Raw genomic sequence first — 19568 nt, forward strand, 5'->3', positions numbered from 1 at the left:
AACTATTTAATGTCCGACGTTTCGACCCACTTTGCAGGGCGACATCAGGGCTGTTCAAAGCAATAGGTTAAAATAGGAAATGTTATTTTAATTTCTGTTTTAACCTATCGTTCTGAACAGCCCTGATGAAACCCTGCAAAGTGGTGCGAAACGTCAGACATTAAGTAGTTAAAAACTATTTGTTCTATTTGACCGCAAACCTCAATCTCAATGTTATATTTAAAAAAAAAGTTAATTTACATTACGCCAAATATAGAATTTTTCAGCAACTTTATAAATTTTGAATGATATTTAAAAAGTCTGTGTACATATCAATTATAATTTAATTCACAGTAGTAAATCCATGGAAAGTAATAAAAAATAATATCCATGGAAAATACAATTGTATAATAATACAATTAATACTCTATTTTAGAAAAATTACAAATTTTCAATTAACTTTCCTAAAAGAGAGAACCTTTTAACGATTCGACCGTTTTTGTATGCTCTTGTTTTTGACATTGTATGATTCAAAGTTTTACCCTCAATTTCTTACCAATAATTTTTCTGGTCATCGTTTCATCTGGCATCTATTTCCCAATATATTGTTTCTTTTACTTAAGTCTGGTATAAATTAACACGTAAAATTCACTTGAGTTCGACAGGTGTCAAGAATTATTCTGTTCGTGACATTCTAAAAATAACTAGATATTAAATTAAACGAAAATAGTGAAATTTTTAATAAACAAAAAAAAAACTGAATGAAGAATAAATTATTGTTTAAACCTGAAATCTTAAGCTACTAGAAAACATTGAATGACCAAAAAATTATAGGATCCCAGAATTACATTGGATTTTATCACTTTCACTCTACATGTTTATTCTAGGCTTGCCCTAAAATAATTGACATAGTCCATTTGTGTTATAATTTTTTTCTAATTTTTTTCAACTAAGAAATTTCTATTAAAACCAAAAAATGAAAACAAATATGCTTAGAAGAAATATGTTAAAAAATAAATATTTAAAAGCTGTTTAAAATTGCTTAAAACATCACAAAATGTTTGTAGAAAACATGTGTAGGCATATAGAAATCATAGAGAAGAATATGTCAAAACATAAAAATTCCATCCCTACTTATAACTATTATCACCATAACATAAATAGCACCCTGAAATAAAATTAATTAATTAGCATTGATAAGGGAGATGATAATGAGAGATGTTATGTTTATCAAGGCATGACCGTGAGGACTTGTAACAGATGTCACTGACTGTCGACAGCTGACTGTCTTATCCTAAAGATTAATTACATTAAGCACGCTTAGAAACCTTTAAAAAAATAATACTAAATGAGATATATAAATAGAATTATATTCACAAACATAAAAATTGTATATCAATTATTATAAAAAATATTAATATAGTCTCAACATGTTTATTACCATATAACGTATAACTTATAAAGTTCAGAGTTATGTACGTATCCTAAAAAAAATCAGCAATAATGATTATTTTTTAAGTAGCATAAAAATCGTATTATTGATTTTTTCACGAGATTGCCCCAAACGTGATTTACTGCTAAGCTCTTTTTTAATTTCTTAACGAAAACTAGGTTGTATAGAAACGGGTCTTTCTCCTCAGCATTAATTATTTCTCAAACACCGTTTTAGGCATTGTAGTCTTTTATATAACAATGATATGAAACGGCACCAATTTCCTTTTATACCTTTTGTCGAACTGATAATATATAAACTAAATCAAAAATATGTATTTAGTCCAAAGATAATGATAATAACGAGGCAGATGTTTTTGTTTACTTAGTACATTTAGGAAAAACGCTGCGAATCATTACTCATTTCTTGATTATTTTCAAATAGATAAGCCTATAATAAAAAAAAAAGAAAAAGATAAATCATCGAGATTCCATTTATTTATGATTTTTTTTTTTGGGGGGGTAGTAGATGACCGAATTTTATTTATTTATTCGATTTTAGGTTTCTACTTATTGTGAAACGTGAAAAATCTATTTTTAAGGAAGGCGTTTTTTTTCTTCTTGGCTGATGACAAAGATTTATAATCGAAAATGATAAAAAAAAAAATCTAAATTTTGAGTTTTTTTTTCTCGATCAATTTCAAAGTTAATTACTGAAAATAATAGACCATAGTTTAAACTCTAGTTTAATACAGTTAAAATACTTCAAATAAAGAACTAACAAAATCACCCATTCAAGAAATAATATTTAATTTTTCTTCTCTAGATTTTATATAAAGTTTTTCCAAATACTTAATTTTATTTTCAATGTGTCATCTTGAAACTATAATTCTCAAATGTTGAGTTAAAGTTTTTTTTCTTGATCGATTTCAAAGTTCATTACTGAAAATAATTGACCTTAGTTTAATATTTTTACAATACTTCAAAGAAAGAACCAGCGAAATCGGCTTAACCATTCAAGAAATAATATTTAATTTTTCTTCCTAAGGTTTTTCATAGAGTGGTTCCAAATATTTTATTTTATTTCTGTCTTCAATGTGTCTTCTTGAAACGGTAAATCTCAAATTTTGAATTTTTTTTTTTATTGATTTCAAAGTTCATTACAGAAAATTAAAAACCTTTGTTTAAACTCTAGTTTAATACAGTTACAAAACTTCCTAGGAAGAACCAACAACATAGGTCCACCCGTTCACGAAATAATATTTAATTTTTCTTCCCAAGATTTTTTTGGAGGTTTCCAAACATCAAGGGTTTTTTTTTTTTTTTTTTTATATTATTATCTTCTTTTTCTTGATTTAAACTCTAGTTTAATAAGATTGCAATAATTAAAAGGACCAGCTTTTCAAATATTCGTTCAAAAGAAACCCACATTTTTACTTTTTTTTAAAAATTTCTCAAGATGATTTGAGTTTTCGCTAATATTGGAAGTTTTGATATCTATTAAATCATATTTGCAAAATAATATGGACGCTGCGTTGAGAGTAATAAGGCTTTATTACTTATTTCCATTTCTTAAGTACATAAAATAAGTCAAAATTTAGATTCATATTTGAAGTAGTTATTCATTGTTCATTGTCGATTCTGTATAGTATTGATGAGGTTTTGAAATTATCGGCGGAAACAACATCAATAAAAAAGTGTAGGGTTTCAAGGACAACTTTAATAGTTAATAAATCAACTTTTTATATTGAATTTTAGAAATTGCGTGATAAAAATTATCGTCTTTAATGTTTCATGTAATCTAATTAACATATTTTATATAGAATTAATCAAATTTCTTAGTCCCCTTGAGAAACACGAATTGAGGTGGCAAGGTAATTTTGTTAGTTGAATACAATCAGTGCTATTATTTTCAAATCCGCCAACTCGTTTTGCATAAGGTCGTGTCCCAAAGGCGAAATAATTAAATCTTAATAGCTGTAATTTCTTCTAAGGACCCATTCCTTCGTCTAAGGACGAAATTTATCCTTCTCACTGCTTTTTCCAGTGCAAAAAAATATGTATTAACTAGGGTTCCAGCGATTATATCGAGCCTTGTTAATAGAAAATTATCAGCCATACGTCTCTTCAAGTTCGCATGTCGAAATCGACATTACTACGCGAGTCGAAAACATAGCCAAATTAGCAATTACATACACAACTAGCTTAATCGGTTAATGACTGACAGTTTGGCGGGCTTTTTGAAGGTTGGCACAGTTTTAGCGCCAATTTGTCACAGCCATTAGTGAAATAATCAAGCTAGCAGTGGGCAATCATATTCATAAGCTAATTGTATTTGCCTTACAGTGTCAGTTGCTCAAGTATGCTATTGACTCGAAAACAAACAGCATCCAGTGAATATTATTTAATGTGTTAAAAATGTTTCTTTATTACTTGGGATAAAAAATGCTTCCTATATATTGAAAGTAAGGTCTGATTATTGATATAATGACTATGAAATTGGAATTCATGATTATCAAATTCTTTTATATTTTATATGTATCCATTGTTTATTACTACCAACGATGAAAGATGCAATTAAAGCTCAACAATACGGCATTTATGCCCTGAATAAAAGAAAGACATTTTTACTATTCATTTTTTTAAGTAAAAAACTTTTCTTTTTCATTTGCTATAAAAATTTGTATTTTAGTTTTTCTTGGGATAGAAATAACGAATGCCCGGTCTTGGTTTTTCTGTCAGAATCGGATATTTCTTTTTCTTCTTTATTATTTTTTTTTTTTTTTATAAAAATCTTTATTATTTTGTGTTTATCCATTGTTTATTATTGCGAAGAATGAGAGTTCTTTTTCGTTTTATTTTGTTTTAATTTGTTATTTAAGCCCTTCTGTACTGATAAGTATAAAGGAATTCATATTCTTAACTTTTCATGAAACGAAAAATACAATAAAAAAAATTCATTATTCACCTTATTCATTCATTTAACCAGGATATTATCATAATGTACAATTTAAAATAAAACTTAAATCTTTTATACCAATCGACAGAGAATTTTTTCTGAGTCTAACTTAACTCAACATCGACATTTTTCGCGCTTAAATCCTTTTTACTTATCAGTACAGATATTAAATCATTTTTGAAAAAAATATAACATTTGAAAAATCTATTCTATAAAATGGCAAATTTTTTTTTTCCCCCGAATCCAAATTTAGAACTAAATATACACGAGTAGATCCTTTTTCAAGTTATATATTTTTTTATGTTTATACAAAGAAGAAAGCCCTCAACTAATTTATTAGTCGGAAACCAGGGTAAGAGATAACGAAGGTGACTTCAACTAGAGCCGTGACAAATGGCGGAGAACCGACCGAGGCAATAACTACAGAGAGATTGGTCAGGTAACAGCTGTTACTGGAACCGTAACGACCTGGTGACTGGGCCGATAACGTGGAACTGTTAATGTGATGGCTCATTCATTTTTAAAACATATATGTATAACAGTCAATAACGAAGTTAAGCTTACTTAGTCACTTTTTAGTGTAATAAATATACTTATTGTACGAAAACTAAGTGAAATGTATATGAAAAATATAACCATTTGTTCCAGACTAAATACATAAATGGGATGAATATTCGCGGTGTCCTTGGTTGGCATTGTAGTTATACCCAATTGTAACGTGGTAGAATTGGGACCAGTTTCCGCCGACGTGTCGTAGACCTACCAGTAAAGTTCACAGTACTATATAATAATTTATGGGAAAATTAATTACCCTTAAACTCCTATTTCCTATATTTATTAATTAAATGACGTTTAATATCATTTTTGGTTCATTTTGAAACCAAATTTCAAGAATCATAAATTTAGCATTTCCAGCAATTTTTTTTTTTTTATAATCATCATTTATCATGTTATCATCATTATCATAATGAATCATTAATCTTGAACTATAACTAGTTATGTTACAAATTTACATAAAAAAAGAAGTCAATTTAAAGAATATGAAATTTTCAAAAAATAAAATAAGGTGCTATGAATAAAAAATTACAAAAATATAAATAATGAAATGAAAAATAGTTTATTATTCTGGGACTAGGACCGATTAGAACAATTAAAAAGGTAATTTTAATTATATAATAACATTAATTAGCCATAAAGCAGTGTGACCACACTTAATTATAACTTATATACGGAGAGAAAAAATAGATTAATTAAAAAAGTAACTGACTAAATAAAAACTAAACAAAAAGTTAATTACAAAATATCTGTACTATTATAATAATGGGTAAGATTGGTGATGCAAAAGGTACTTCAATATAAGGGATTTAAACGAGGGAAGTGTTGGTACACGACGTGTGTTAGAAGGAATGGAGTTCCAGAGATATGAAACTCGGGTAAAAAAAGATTTATCAAAAGCATTAGTTCGATAAGGTGGAGAATAGATGCTAGATAAACAGGACCTTATAGTACGGAATTGGACAGAGAATTTGAATTGTAGGTTTTCTAGGATATAGGAGGGGCGTCGCTTACTAATTGCTTGGAATAAAAAGGAAGCTTGGAAATACTGGCATCGGAAGGATGGATAGAGCCTCTTCAGCTCGGGGTAATACTTGGTTATGTGCGTATCTCTGGCGAAAATAATCGTACTGAGAAATTCTTATGACGTTTAAGTTTAGATTCGAGATTAGCCGAGAGTCCACCATATACCAGACAGCCATAGTCAAATTTAGCGGGGGGACACAAGAGAAGAAACTAAGAGTTGAAGGGTTTTAAGTGGAAGGAGATAACGGATTCTATTGAATTTCTTTAAGGTAGCTATGGTTCGACGGGAAATTTGGGCAATGTGTGGTTTTCAGTATAGTGGAGGAAATATACAGACCTCACTATACACGAGTACTTGGGGTTTTTTTTTTTATACTATTTAAAAAAAAGATAGGAAGATAAAGATGTTGAAGGCCTTGCATCCTCATTCTACCGATTGGTTCCCATGGAAGAGATTGAAGGTTACAAATTACAGGACAACCTGGTTTAAAGCAGAAGTATCTGGTATTTGTCAGCTCTCACAACTACTATATTTCATACTTAAATAATTTTTTTTTTAATATTTATTTATTCCTATTTACAACTGTACATTATAATACATTTAGTAAATCTGATCTAAGTTAAATTGGAGTGTTACAGGCGTTAGAGAGTTTATAATGGAAGGAGTGATATCTGGTTCGGGCTAGATCGGTTACATAGGAAACATTAAGGTCTTTGAACATTGAGGATTTTACGAAAGATTTTTATTGCAAGGATTGAATACGAGAGGACTTCGAAGGTTTAGTGGAGCCCCAAAGCTCAACTCCATATGCCCAGATTGGCCTTAATACAGTCATGTAGATCAGTCTTTTGTAATGTGTTGGAAGTTTAGACCGTTTGTCTAGTAAGTGCTGTAATAGTCGAAATCGACGTACAGTTTCCTGTATACTTAAATAAATGTACTAAATCTACTAAATCATTTAAAGCATGAAATGTAAATCACTTTAGAGAAATATTGGAGGATTGAATACACGTTGATGAAACAATAGTAGTTTGAAGTAGTTCGTGAAAGGATATGAATATACGATTAAAAAGTTTTTAAATGAAAAATATAAATAAAAATAAAAATAGGACATCCCTGACAATGGAAATTGAGATAAATATAGATGATTAGAGCCGTCATGAATCATGTGCTACCCTTTATATGGTGAATATGACCAGTAAGTCAAGCATACTCCTGTTTAATGTCCCGTGTCCCGTGTCTTCCTGTTCATTAAACATCACTGCTTCCCCTCGATATTATTATAGTTTTTTAACAAAATTACATCTATTCACTATTTATCATGATCTATTTAATTATATCGGTCATTTGAGTCGGCCATAACCGGTTTAACCTTAGTGGGCATGAGAATGTCTAATCTGAACAAAACCCAAAATAACGAAATTTGGTCAAATATTTGATTCATTGACATTAGAAGCTGCCGCAGCTTTAATACACCGTGCTCTGGAATCTCTCCTAGATTAAACTTCATTTATTATGAGACAGAGTTATATTTTGTACCATTTATTGTAGTTTCTGTAGATGGCTAGATTAATTACTACTTCTGAGCAAGTGCGAAAATTTGAAAAATATGTCACTATGAGAAATCAATTATTTTTATTGTGCCCAACTCAATTTTATTACAGATATTGATTTAGGGAGTAGCGTTGATATCTCGGCCTTACAAAGAGGTGATGCTGTGATGATGCTGTCACTTCGATCCGGTGCTAGACCGCAACCTACTTCCTGGCCTTAGCCGTGAGAGCAGTCCTGACCATACTCCGGTACCCTTCGCTTTTATTTTAATATATGGAATAAGGTTTAGTGTTATCCTTATTCCACACCTTATTCCTAAGGTTTAGTTTTATCTTATTCCACATCTTATTCTTAAAGTTTAGTGTTATCTTATTCCACACCTTATTCTTACGTAGAGTCCACACTTTATTCCTACTGTATTATACCTGTGGTGTAATATGATAGTGTAGATGTATTAATGCATATATAAAGATAATGGTTCACTAGCAGATCCAGCCGTGGAGTACGAGGGCAAGAAGGTAAAAAGTAATGTGTCAGTCTTAGGAATTGAATATTCTGGAAAATAAATAATGTGTTAAAATTTTATTAATTATGATCATGCACTCCCTCTTACAGCTAGATACAGAAAATATTAGTTCCAGAATAATAATAAAAATTATGATAACCACTTCCCAAGCCAATTCTAGTTGGAAATGTTTTTATACTGTAATAGGAGAGTACGAGGACAAGAGCTAACTCAATCGGACTTTGACTGCTGGGATTGTTAAGCTACTGTAAGCTCCTACTCTCCTGTTACAATATAATTTTTTTTCAAGAATTGACCGGCTTTACTTTCCTTCCCTCCTCTCCCTACTTTCGTTTTACCTCGCGCCACGTAATCAATTTACTCCTGTATAATTTTGTAATAGAAGATCTGTAAAGAAGTTTCACTTAAAAATTGTTTGTAATAACTTGAAAACTTAATTCTTTCACATATAAATACAACAGGCGCCTTTATGGTTAGCCCTCAATTAAAAATCATTTAATTTCAAAAATTGTACTAATTATAACTATTTTATGTGTAATGTACAACGATCTTAAATGGTTATATTTGTTTCATTAGATTGGTCTACATGTCCACAAGTTCATTTATGGCTTTTGCTTATATTCCAAACTTAAGTTGATTCATTCTATTTTACTCTGCTAAAAATAGAATCTGTATCCCCGATCTCCTTCGCCCAGAGTATGGATACAGAATCTCGACCCACGTGTATTTATTTGTGTCTCCAATCAAACAGAACCATCTCTTTCATCAAATCCTGGATCATTCAGTCTTCTTTCGGATTCTTAAGCTGTTTCCATCCGTAAAGCTTCCTACTCCGCTCCCTTTTAACTATACTTCTTTATGTGCTCTCATTATCAAACTCCTACATATACTAAATATTATAAATTATAAAGAAGATGGTCAGGGGTGCGGTCACAAGAAAACAAAAATAGTTAACAACTATTTATTTGCCTACGTTTCGCCCACTTTGTACAGCTTCATCAGGGCTAAAAAGAAAAAACAATTGATGTAATAGGATAAAATACAAAAGATAAATTAAGGTAGAATTAAAATTATATAAATATAAGGTAAAACAAAATAATATACAAATGAAAGAAAAGAGGAAATGAAATAGTATAAATATAAAATAGACAATTATAAGAATATAAAAAATTACGCAATAAATAACAGTATATAAAATCAGGATCCTGATTTGTTCTTTATTCATTTATTATTATTATTATTATTAATTTAATTGTATTTATTCTCTCTCGACTTTTATGTAATCTTAACTTACTTCTTTATTATCCGTTTTTTAGTATGTTAAATGTTGTTTTCTCATTTCTACTTTTCTATTTTACGTTGTTTTTTATTCGTCTACTGTTCATTTTAACATAATAGTTAGCGTAGTTTTTAAATTAAGTTAGAGTAATATTTTGTTTTCGCTTATATTTATATAATTTTAACACTACCTTTATATATTGTTAGTATCTTATCCTATTATGTTTAAATATTTTAAGTTGTTTTTGTAACTTTCTAGCCCCGATGAAGCTCTACTAAGTGGAGCGAAACGTCGGGAAATAAATAGTTGTAGGTACTATTTTTGTTTTCTTGTGACCGCACTCCTAACCATCTTCTTCAAGATTTGAATTAATGCGGTCAATTATTTTTATATATATAATTAGATATTTTATTTCGATGTTCTTCAATGTTTTTTATTTAAAAAACTATAATGTAATGTATTTCAAATATAAAAAGATTATAATAATAGTATGGTTATTTGCAAGTACATACACATTTATAGCATGAATAAAGTGTAACATAATCTTTTTTTAATACTAGTATCGTTATATAGTTATAGTTTACAAAAATAATAATAATAAAAATAAAATAATATAATAATAATAAATAATAATAAAATAAAATAAAACAAGGGGTATATAATACTAAAATAAAATAAAAGCAAGGCGTATATAATAATAAAATAAAATAAAACAAAAATAATTAAATAATCATTTAGTATTTAATTTATAACATTATTGTAAGTAAAGACAAAGTAAATCTTGTATCTTGTACTCTAAATCTTGTATAGTTATAGCTATAAGCAAAATTAAAAAGGCTTTATACTATAATTATACACTTACACACACACACTCACACTGCATTCGTACAATATCCCTAAGCTCTACAATTTTTGGAATTCTGGTTTGATTTTCGTCGCTTCGACTACCTTTTAGGCGTGTGTTGATTTTTAGTTCTTCTCCAGTTCTTTTGTACACCTAACTCAGGAATTTCCAATAAAACTGGGTAATTTTTTTTTTCTTACGGATTCGTATGGTAAATACGATTTTAAGACAAATCATATCAGGCACATTTGATCCAAGCATCCTGAAGACGCGAATCACCAAAATGCGCTAATAATTTTTACTTTTTTTTTACATTTTCCGTGCAAGCAGTTAAAAAACAAAACAAAAAAAAATTAAATACTCTTATGAATAAAATCATGACAGACATTTTAGTCTCCCCGGCCGCTTGTGAAAACTCAAATTGTTATGACTGATTCTTATTGAAAATTGGATTTTGACTAATTCCAATTTTTTTTTTTTAATTTTTCCCACCGTTTATGTGCAAATCGTTAAAAAACAAAACAAATTATTTTCTGTTTTAGGTGATTTACTTGTATTGGTCCCGCTTCTATTCTTGTATGAGATTTACATTTCATGATTCTATGTATTCGATCACCACTCCCAGGAGATATTCTAGAATAACTTCCTACACGTGAAAGGCTACATTAACAATCACTCCGGAGAAATCGAAAAGGGAGCCACGTTTTCAAAATAGAAAATAAACAAAAAAACAAGAAGACCGCTACCCGAAAAGCCCATTAGCCCGGGCTAACGCGGGGCGATCCTCGGTAGACAGCTAATTAATGTCAGGCTGAGCTCCTTAGGGGTACTTACCCGCCTCGTACCCGGGTACTGGACCGCGGGTGGCCTGAAAAACCCGGGTACATTAATAGGGTTCGGAGACACGGCTTATTGTTTCTTCTTAGGGTGTCTTTTTTTTGTTGGTCAGTCATCTGTGAAATCGTCGATCGCTCTCACGGTCCGAGAAGATTCCTCAGGAGCTCCTTAAGACAATGGACCAGGAAAAGATTGTTAAGCACAGGAATTGTTATGTCTACTCCTCCATCCTCACGTGACCTAATATACATATCCCTAGAAGTAGAAAAGAAAAATGATATATTTACAATATCCCACATTTAAGACTTTGTCTTAGAGTAGAGCCCAAGAGGAGAAAAAAATAAGTTTTTTCATCTCAATTTTATATTAATTTAAAGAAAACTATATACGGTTAATAGTCAAGGCGGATGTAACTTCATTTTTGAGCTCTTCAAATTACGAAAAAAAAAAAAAAAATCATATTGGAAGAAGGTAGCTGAGCGTAGATTTTACGAAGATAGTCCGGGTGGCGGCCAATAGAGGTAAAAGATACCAAAGTCTTTGGCTACCATTAAATAGTTTTTTAAAAATATTTTGTACCCATCTTCCTAGAAGGATCAATTTTTACCTAAATTATATTACAGATACAGTTAATTTATTAAACTATTATATATTTGGAGTAGGCTCCCCAAAGTATGTTTTATTCCAGAAAAAACCTGAAAGTTACCTTCATTTTCCATTCAGAGTCCCATTTTATCAAAACTTCCTACAATAAAAAACTTCATTGTACATTATTTAAAGTAACGTAAATTTTCTCAAATATGAGCTCTTTACATAATATAGTTCTCGAGACAAAGTTTTTCAGAAGGTAACATTTTTTAAAAATAAATGGATGCTATGAGAAAAAAATCAATACTTTTGAAATTAATTTTTGCAAATAAAATAAATTAAATCATGTTTATTAATATTTTTTTCTTAAATCATTTTAAATTGGTATAATAAATCTAACTTCATTATATTTTACATATACATATCACCTAAATATTAATTTCTGTATTTTAATTTTTAGTTAGTTTAGAAGAAGCTGGAGTGGTATTGTAAACGATAGAGCTTGATTGGTGTCCAGTTTAATGGATTTTAGGAAGCCCGTTTAAGCAGGTGGTTAATGAATTGGTTATTAGATATAAAATCACAATAAACTTGGGGGTTAATTTGATTGATCTCAAGGTTATTTAGCAGCTGGTTAAATTGTTAAATATGACTGGTTTGTAGCCGAGGGTTGTTTTATTTGGCCTTAGCAACCTAGCAACTGCTACGGTGCTAACAAACTTTTCATCTTTGTATACAAATAAATTAATGTACATATAAATAAATAAAAAATGATTAATAATTTGAAAACTTAGAGAATGTGTGGAAAAAACTCGTAGAAAGAAAAATTCATTATATATTTATTATTGATACTAATGATTTAATTTCTTTAATTTACGAAATCAAATTAATTAGTTCACTATTATCTGGCTCTTTCTTCCACGCCTTTATAATAAATGCATTTAATTGTCACCCTTAATTACAGTTCTAAAAACGCAAACGAGTTGTAAGACGTTACACAAGTCTTCGCAGGATATTAATGTGTTTCAAATCCATCTCCGTCCATGTCCCACAATTTGGGATGTCACGCCACAGACGAGGACCGCGGTAAACTGTTTTTGATAGGACACGATTCCTCATTCACTGGATGCACGACCTCACTACGTCTCGTGGCGGTTCGATATGAGGCAAAACCATCAGATGCAATAGTTCCGCCTCATTTTGTTGCATACTGGTTCCATCTGTATCTATATTTTTTATTTATTTTAGAGATTGTGTATTTGTAGGTCGATGTTTCGGTCAACAATGCAAACCTGGGGCAGATAAAACAAGGAATGACAATAATTATGAATAATTGCGTTTCCTTCATTCCTCATTTATATATATTTACATATACAGAGCGTCCCAGTAAACATACCACCTTATCTAGACAATTTTTGGAATTAAGGTGCGTTTTTCACTGTGTCATAACAGTTCAGTTGCATGTGGTTTGTCTTTAGATGGTTTTGTTTATCGTCTAAACTTCAGTTCTATAGCGCATCTAACTCTAGAATTTCCAAATGAAATGGGGTTTTTAATTCTAAATCAGATTTTAAGACAAATTCATATCGGGCACCTTTCCGATCCGACGGCTTGGAGGAAATATTGTCATCAATGAGATATACTGGAGTTCATTCCAGTTAACTAAGTGTTACGGACTTAGCATGCATTCTTGTTCTACTGTCGATATTCAGCTGCTAAAGTGTTTAAATGAAATAAACAACGTTAAATTTTATTGTGAAACGTCTTTATCTCTTTAAACAATAAAAGAGATAGTAAAGAAAGATACATATAAGTTACTTTATTTGTTTGTTTAAGCCCGTAAAACCTTTTGGTTATCGACGCCTAATAAAGTTGTACACACCCACATATACTCACGCACACATGCACATGATGCCAGCAAAAATAGAATATTAAAATCGAAGATGAGCTATAATTTACAAAGGAGGTGATGAGCTTTTATAAACACCAATTTTATAAAAAAATTTTTAAAAATTTTAATAAATTTTTTAAAAAGTTTAAAATATAATTTTAAACACCAATGTAACCTGAGAGAGCTTTAGATAAAATTAGTCACTCTTATTCTGTTTATTGTTGGTAAATAATGAGAACATTCTTCAAAAATATGTTTGATTGTGAGGATGGACAGACAATATTGGTACGTTGGAGGTAGCAGTTTTCTGATCAGGTTAGAGTGCGTGAGGACAGAATGGCCTATCCTAAAGCGGGTTAGAGCAACTTCCTCTTTGCGGCCGCTGCGGTAGGATGTCGAAGTTATAAAAGAAGTTACATTTAATAAGACAATAACAGTTTTTTTTTTATATTCCTTTGACCATTTTTTAGGATTTAGAACAAAAACAAAGGAATTACGATAATTATATATATAATGGAATCATGATAATAATAGTGTTGTAGTATTTATTATAGAATACATTCTGTTTTATGTTTTAAACATCGCAAAAATATTATTTGTATTTCTTCTTTTTGTAATAATTTCAATAAATATTTATATGAATTATAATTATTATATAAAAATCATTTTGTTGCAGAACCGGACAGGGGATGGTCACATAGAAATTGGTTGCGGTCCAGAATGTGAAATTTCACAAGTAAGTGGTTTCATATTTTTTCTGTTCAATTGTTATTTGTTTTATGATTCAAATATAATATTTTAACTCCAATTAAATTACTACTGATGATATTGTTGCTCAAAATGCTTATTACTATTGAAAATTAATTGATAACTTTAATACAAATTACAATAAATATTTATAATTTTATTTTAAATTGATGTATTTAATTTAAAAACTCTATATGTTGAAAACAATAACTATATGTCATCACCGATATAATTAATGCTATATTTTGAAAATATTTCTAATTATTTTTCAAGATTAATATCTTAATAAAATAGTATGTAAAATAAATAAAATATTTGTATACTCTACAAAAATAAATGTTACAAAAATACTTTTGGAACTACTTTGCTAAAATATATCTATTTAATCGCTTTTATATTCATACATGCTACATTTCTATAATCGATGTATGTGTACCTACCTTGTTATTTAGAGTGTGTAAAATACTAATATATATATATATATATATATATATATACACACATGAAATTTAATATCCAAATGTATGTTTTATAACAATTATTTATATTCTATTTTTTTCGTATGAAAAATGCTATTGACACTTTCGCTCCATATAAAATTGAAAGGACAAGTAATATTTATAAAAAAAATAAAATTTATTACTTGGCAGAATTCTTATATTATTTATTAATGTTTAGATGTTTTTTTTTCAAAATTAAACTATTTATAATCATATAAATGCATTGTATTGTAACTGAATTGTATTGAATTGTAAACTGAAACTGATTCCAGAAAGTGTGCATCTGTAGGTTAATATTTCTATTTTATGAGCTTTTTATAATTTTAATTTATAAATTTATATATTTTTTTCGTTTTTATAAGTATCTACATTAAGTAGTTCGGTGGATTTAAATATATTACCATAAATGGACAGGCCTTAGCAAGAGCTCTTTACATGGAATATTCATGAGAATGTCAGGTGGTGGCTGGCTTTTGTTTACAAGAATCTTGGTCTTGTTTGTTTTAATTCTTTTTCCAGTAGAGCTATACCGCATCTTCTGTCACCTAGAGTTTGTGTCTATCACGACAGCTATTGATATTCAAGTAGGATAGAAACCAGAAGATAGCGGCTCAAAGCCAAACTAACGTAGGTCTGGGCTGTAGAATGGTTTTTAGGGTTAGGAATTTTATTAGTAGTAGGTTAAAATGTCAGAACTAAATTTCCATTATATTTCATATAATATATAATGACTTGGTGGGAGAAATGTGCACAGGTAGTTCGATATAGGGTTTGTTACAATCAAAGGCGCTAAAAGGCTTCTTTGTCCCATGATACATCATTTACTGTTGCAACTGTCAAGATGTAAACTGTAAATTCAGTCATAACAGCATTTACTATCGTGGCAGTACTGTCCCATGTCTGGTGGCATTAAATTGAGTGGCGTTAAGGTCACAAGGTTTCCCCTGTCAGTGAACTGTCGTACCGCTCAATTTATTGTCATCATATGAAAAGGACATTTTTATACTTCTCCCACTATCTCATTTTCCCATTTTGTTTTACTGATTCTTAAAGCAATATAGTTTTATAGAGTTTATATGCACTCGTTCCTACTTTATTTGCTGCTATTTATTAAGTTAATAGTACAATAAATTAATGAAAATACCCATTTTATACATAATCTTATAATAAACTGGTGTTTATTATTTTAAAAAAATTAATTGCTATCAGTTTATGTCTCAACACACTTTACATCAACAGTCCAACGTTTCGGCCAATTCGGCCAACCTCAAGGACAATGTTAAATATAAATTTATACCTCAAATCCAATTATTTAAAAACATTTTGCAGGCTATTCTTCCCATTTAAATCATCCATAGTTTGTTGATAAGATAGTTGAGCTGATCTAAAATTAAAAGTTTTAAAAATTAATGAAATTTTGTCAAAATATGGTGATTTAACTTGTTATTAATGACCTAGGCAGAATAGCAAAACGCCTTTAAATAATTGGATGTGAGGTGTAAATTTATATTTAAGATTGTCTTTGAAGATGGCCGAAGCGTTGGAATGTTGATAAAATATAAGAGTGCTGAGATTTAACATGGATACCAATTGGTTTATTTAAACATAAAATAACCATATTTTATAGTAAATTGCCAAGAGAAAATACAAAAATAAATTAAGTTAAAGAACCACTAAATTAATTATAATAAAAAAATAAATCAAAACAATTAAGACATTGCTGATGAAAAGCGACGAAAATAAAATATTGAACCAACTTGCCAGAAGAAATAATTCATTTAGCCATGTCTTTATGAAGATGAATTAAAACACTGGCTCTCAAATTGGGTGGCGCGGCATCTCGGGATGCAGCAAGGATATGCCGCGGGTTCCATGGCAATAGATAGTATTAACTTTTAGCAAGAAATTCCAGTTTAGAAGTAGAATCAGTTTTTATGTGCTAATTATATAACAAACATTTTTTTTTTTTACTATTAAAAGCATTCAATTCTTTTTTACTGTGAAATGTAAATTATCGAAAATAATTGACTAATTTTAATATAAATTGACTGACAATCGGCAATAACAGTATGAAATTCTAAAAATAATATTAAACTATTTAAAAACAAAAATTATTAACAATAAAAAACTGTATTAATATTCAATTATAAAAGTAAATTATAAATAAATATGAGGCTAAAGTCATTTTATAAAAACGATTATGTTACATTATAATTATATTTTTTGACCAAAATGTCTAACTTTTTTTTTATGACTCTGTTCCTTTTCTGGTCATTTCTGACGTATGAGTATCATTTTATTTTATCTACGGTGGGAGGTCAAGTTTTCATTTCGTGGGACCACCACAGAAACGAAAGTCGACCATCCAGGCCGCAGTCGAAACGGCGCCGCTGCAGTTTGCGGTTGTAAAGATCGACGCCTAAATTCTCTCAGCTACAGGCGCCCCTCAAATTATTATGTATTGGCCTTTTTAACAATACCTAATTGTGTATATTTTTTCTATTGCACATTTTACACACTTGTTAAGTTTTATAGTAGTATTATTTACTGATATCTTTATTATGTATTTTACTAATATATGATAGTAATCTGATATTAAAAGGAAGTAAATTCATATTCCTTTCCTTAAAGTGAGTGATGTCAAAACATATGAGATTTGCCTTCAAACCAACTATCTCAAAATATTTACTGCCTATTTGGATGTTTTTGAAGGAAGCATAATTTATTATTTTCTATACATTAACCGTGACTTCCGCACAATTGTTCTTATTCTGGGTATACATTTCTGTTTTAGCATAACTGTGCCTTGGACATTTGTAGGCAGACAGGGATGTTGCGACGAAAAACGTTTGTAAATTGTTACCTTAAAAGCCCTCATGCCTATTATCATCACTTTACTATATTACTAAATCCAATAATTAAATTAACGCAATAGCTACTCAATTATTCCTACAAAGCAGGGCTTAAAAAGTACGCCAGATTATCGAACCTAATTCACTGCGATCTATTGGCACCAGTACTTTTCAGAGACTATGGTCATATAATGCTTTGGATATTGTGACCGTTGAGAACCCGCTCATGAGATTTATAATAGTAATTATTGGCAGGAGATTCTTGTACCCATGTAACACTTTTTGTCAGTTCCGTGTGCCCTTGGCAAAAGCTATAATTTGGAGATGCCAGTAGGAAAAAAACTGTCAATTGAGGTGTGATGATCTCACTGCCATCTTGAGAATAGAAAGGACTACACCGCTTCTTATAACTGAAGTCACTTCTGGTATGAACAGACTATATCCTTTGTCCCAGCTACCAAATTGCCTAATGTCAAGCTCGACTATAGCTTAATGATTTATGTAATCAAGCGAACCGTAATGCGTGAAGTATATCCAGTCATCGATCTAAAGTGGATTCTGGTGAAACATTTCGTTCAAATATTTTTACTTCATTCGATCATTGTTAATAGTTAATGATAATAATATTCATTAGCATTACCAGAATTCTTAATCGTTATTATTATTATTTTCTTTAAGAATTTATTGTTATATCCACATTAAATATTTTTTTTACTAACAAATTTTTTATTTATTTTAAAAAATATTTTTTATGAACAAAAAATTAAATTTTAGTGATTATTATTTTTGCTCTGAAACATTGAGAGGAGACAGAATTGCGTATCACATAATTTTTTTATAAATCTGTAGGAAAATCTTAGCTAAATCTGGGACAGACTTCAACATAATTGAAATATTGACTTTTAAGATTATTATACCAGGAGTTTTTCTAAAATTGGCGAATCTATATTCCAATAGGAAGCTGAGGAAAAAAAACGGGAATAATTCAAGATTTAGACCTTTCCATTATTTAGTCGCTCATACGCCATCTTCAAATAGTTTTTAAAAAAAAAAAATGATTTATATTTATTTTTAAGAACATTTTGTCCGCTTTACAATGCTTCAATTTGAAATTACCTCAAATATTTTTTTTAGTTACTGCTTCTTGTTAAAAAATGAAAAACATAAATTTCCAGCTTTCTTATTGTGGAATCAGACAGCCCATCCTGATACATCATATAGTCCGCCCATCCTGATATATCATATGGTCCGCCCATCCTGTTACATCTAGTATTACATATTACCATTATCTACATATTAGTATACTGTGTTGTATATGTTCACTTGAGAGTAAACCATGCGAGAGATCTCGAGAGTAACTCTCGAGACTGCGAAGCCTGTTTCTGGCCGACTCTCAGAGCAATATCCACTAGGGGGTAGAGCTCACTCAGATTTTGGACACGTAACATAAAGGACTACAAAATGATGGAAACTTCCGTCTGCTGTCGCATCCACTTACATCGTCTGTGGTGTGACATTTACTGTCGTACTATCAGGACATGCTTGATAGTTGGTTGTACTAACTACTGCTTGCGGGGCAAACCGGCACCGCAGATATTTATCTTATATGTATCAGATATTTATATATAAGAAAAATTGAAGCACAAAAGACCTCGATCACGAAAGACAGTTTTACCTTGTGGTAATAGGAATGTTCGCTATTATTATCAGAACTGAAACTGGAGGCAACTCGTGATTGATTTGAACTCTTCCTCTACTACTTTGACACGCCTCTGAAAGGAACATATGTCCCGCCTTTTTGGCTTCACTTTTCATTGAAACTTTAGTTTAATCATGTAACCTTATGATATACTATATTCTAAGACAATGCTAACAATCAAGACGTTTAGCATTAAAACTACCTTAAATCGTATAGTCTTGTAAATTGTAAGCTAATCTAGAAGTAATGATAAACTGATGTCTTTCAATATAATGGATTCGAATATAAAGGTATTTGAAA

At 30.0% G+C, this 19568-nt stretch overlaps 1 protein-coding gene across 1 annotated transcript in view; it reads left to right on the forward strand.

Moving 5' to 3' along the window:
• Positions 1–19568, forward strand: part of sev (sevenless) — a 146435-nt gene that overhangs the window by 26054 nt on the left and 100813 nt on the right. The window contains exon 2 of the mRNA XM_014430574.3: positions 14147–14206. Within this exon, the coding sequence (XP_014286060.1) occupies positions 14147–14206 (60 nt within the window). The remainder of the gene's footprint in view (positions 1–14146; positions 14207–19568) is intronic.

This window comes from Halyomorpha halys, unplaced genomic scaffold, assembly GCF_000696795.3.
Source record: "Halyomorpha halys isolate HHAL.00 unplaced genomic scaffold, Hhal_1.1 Scaffold899.1, whole genome shotgun sequence".
Taxonomy (NCBI): domain Eukaryota; kingdom Metazoa; phylum Arthropoda; class Insecta; order Hemiptera; family Pentatomidae; genus Halyomorpha; species Halyomorpha halys.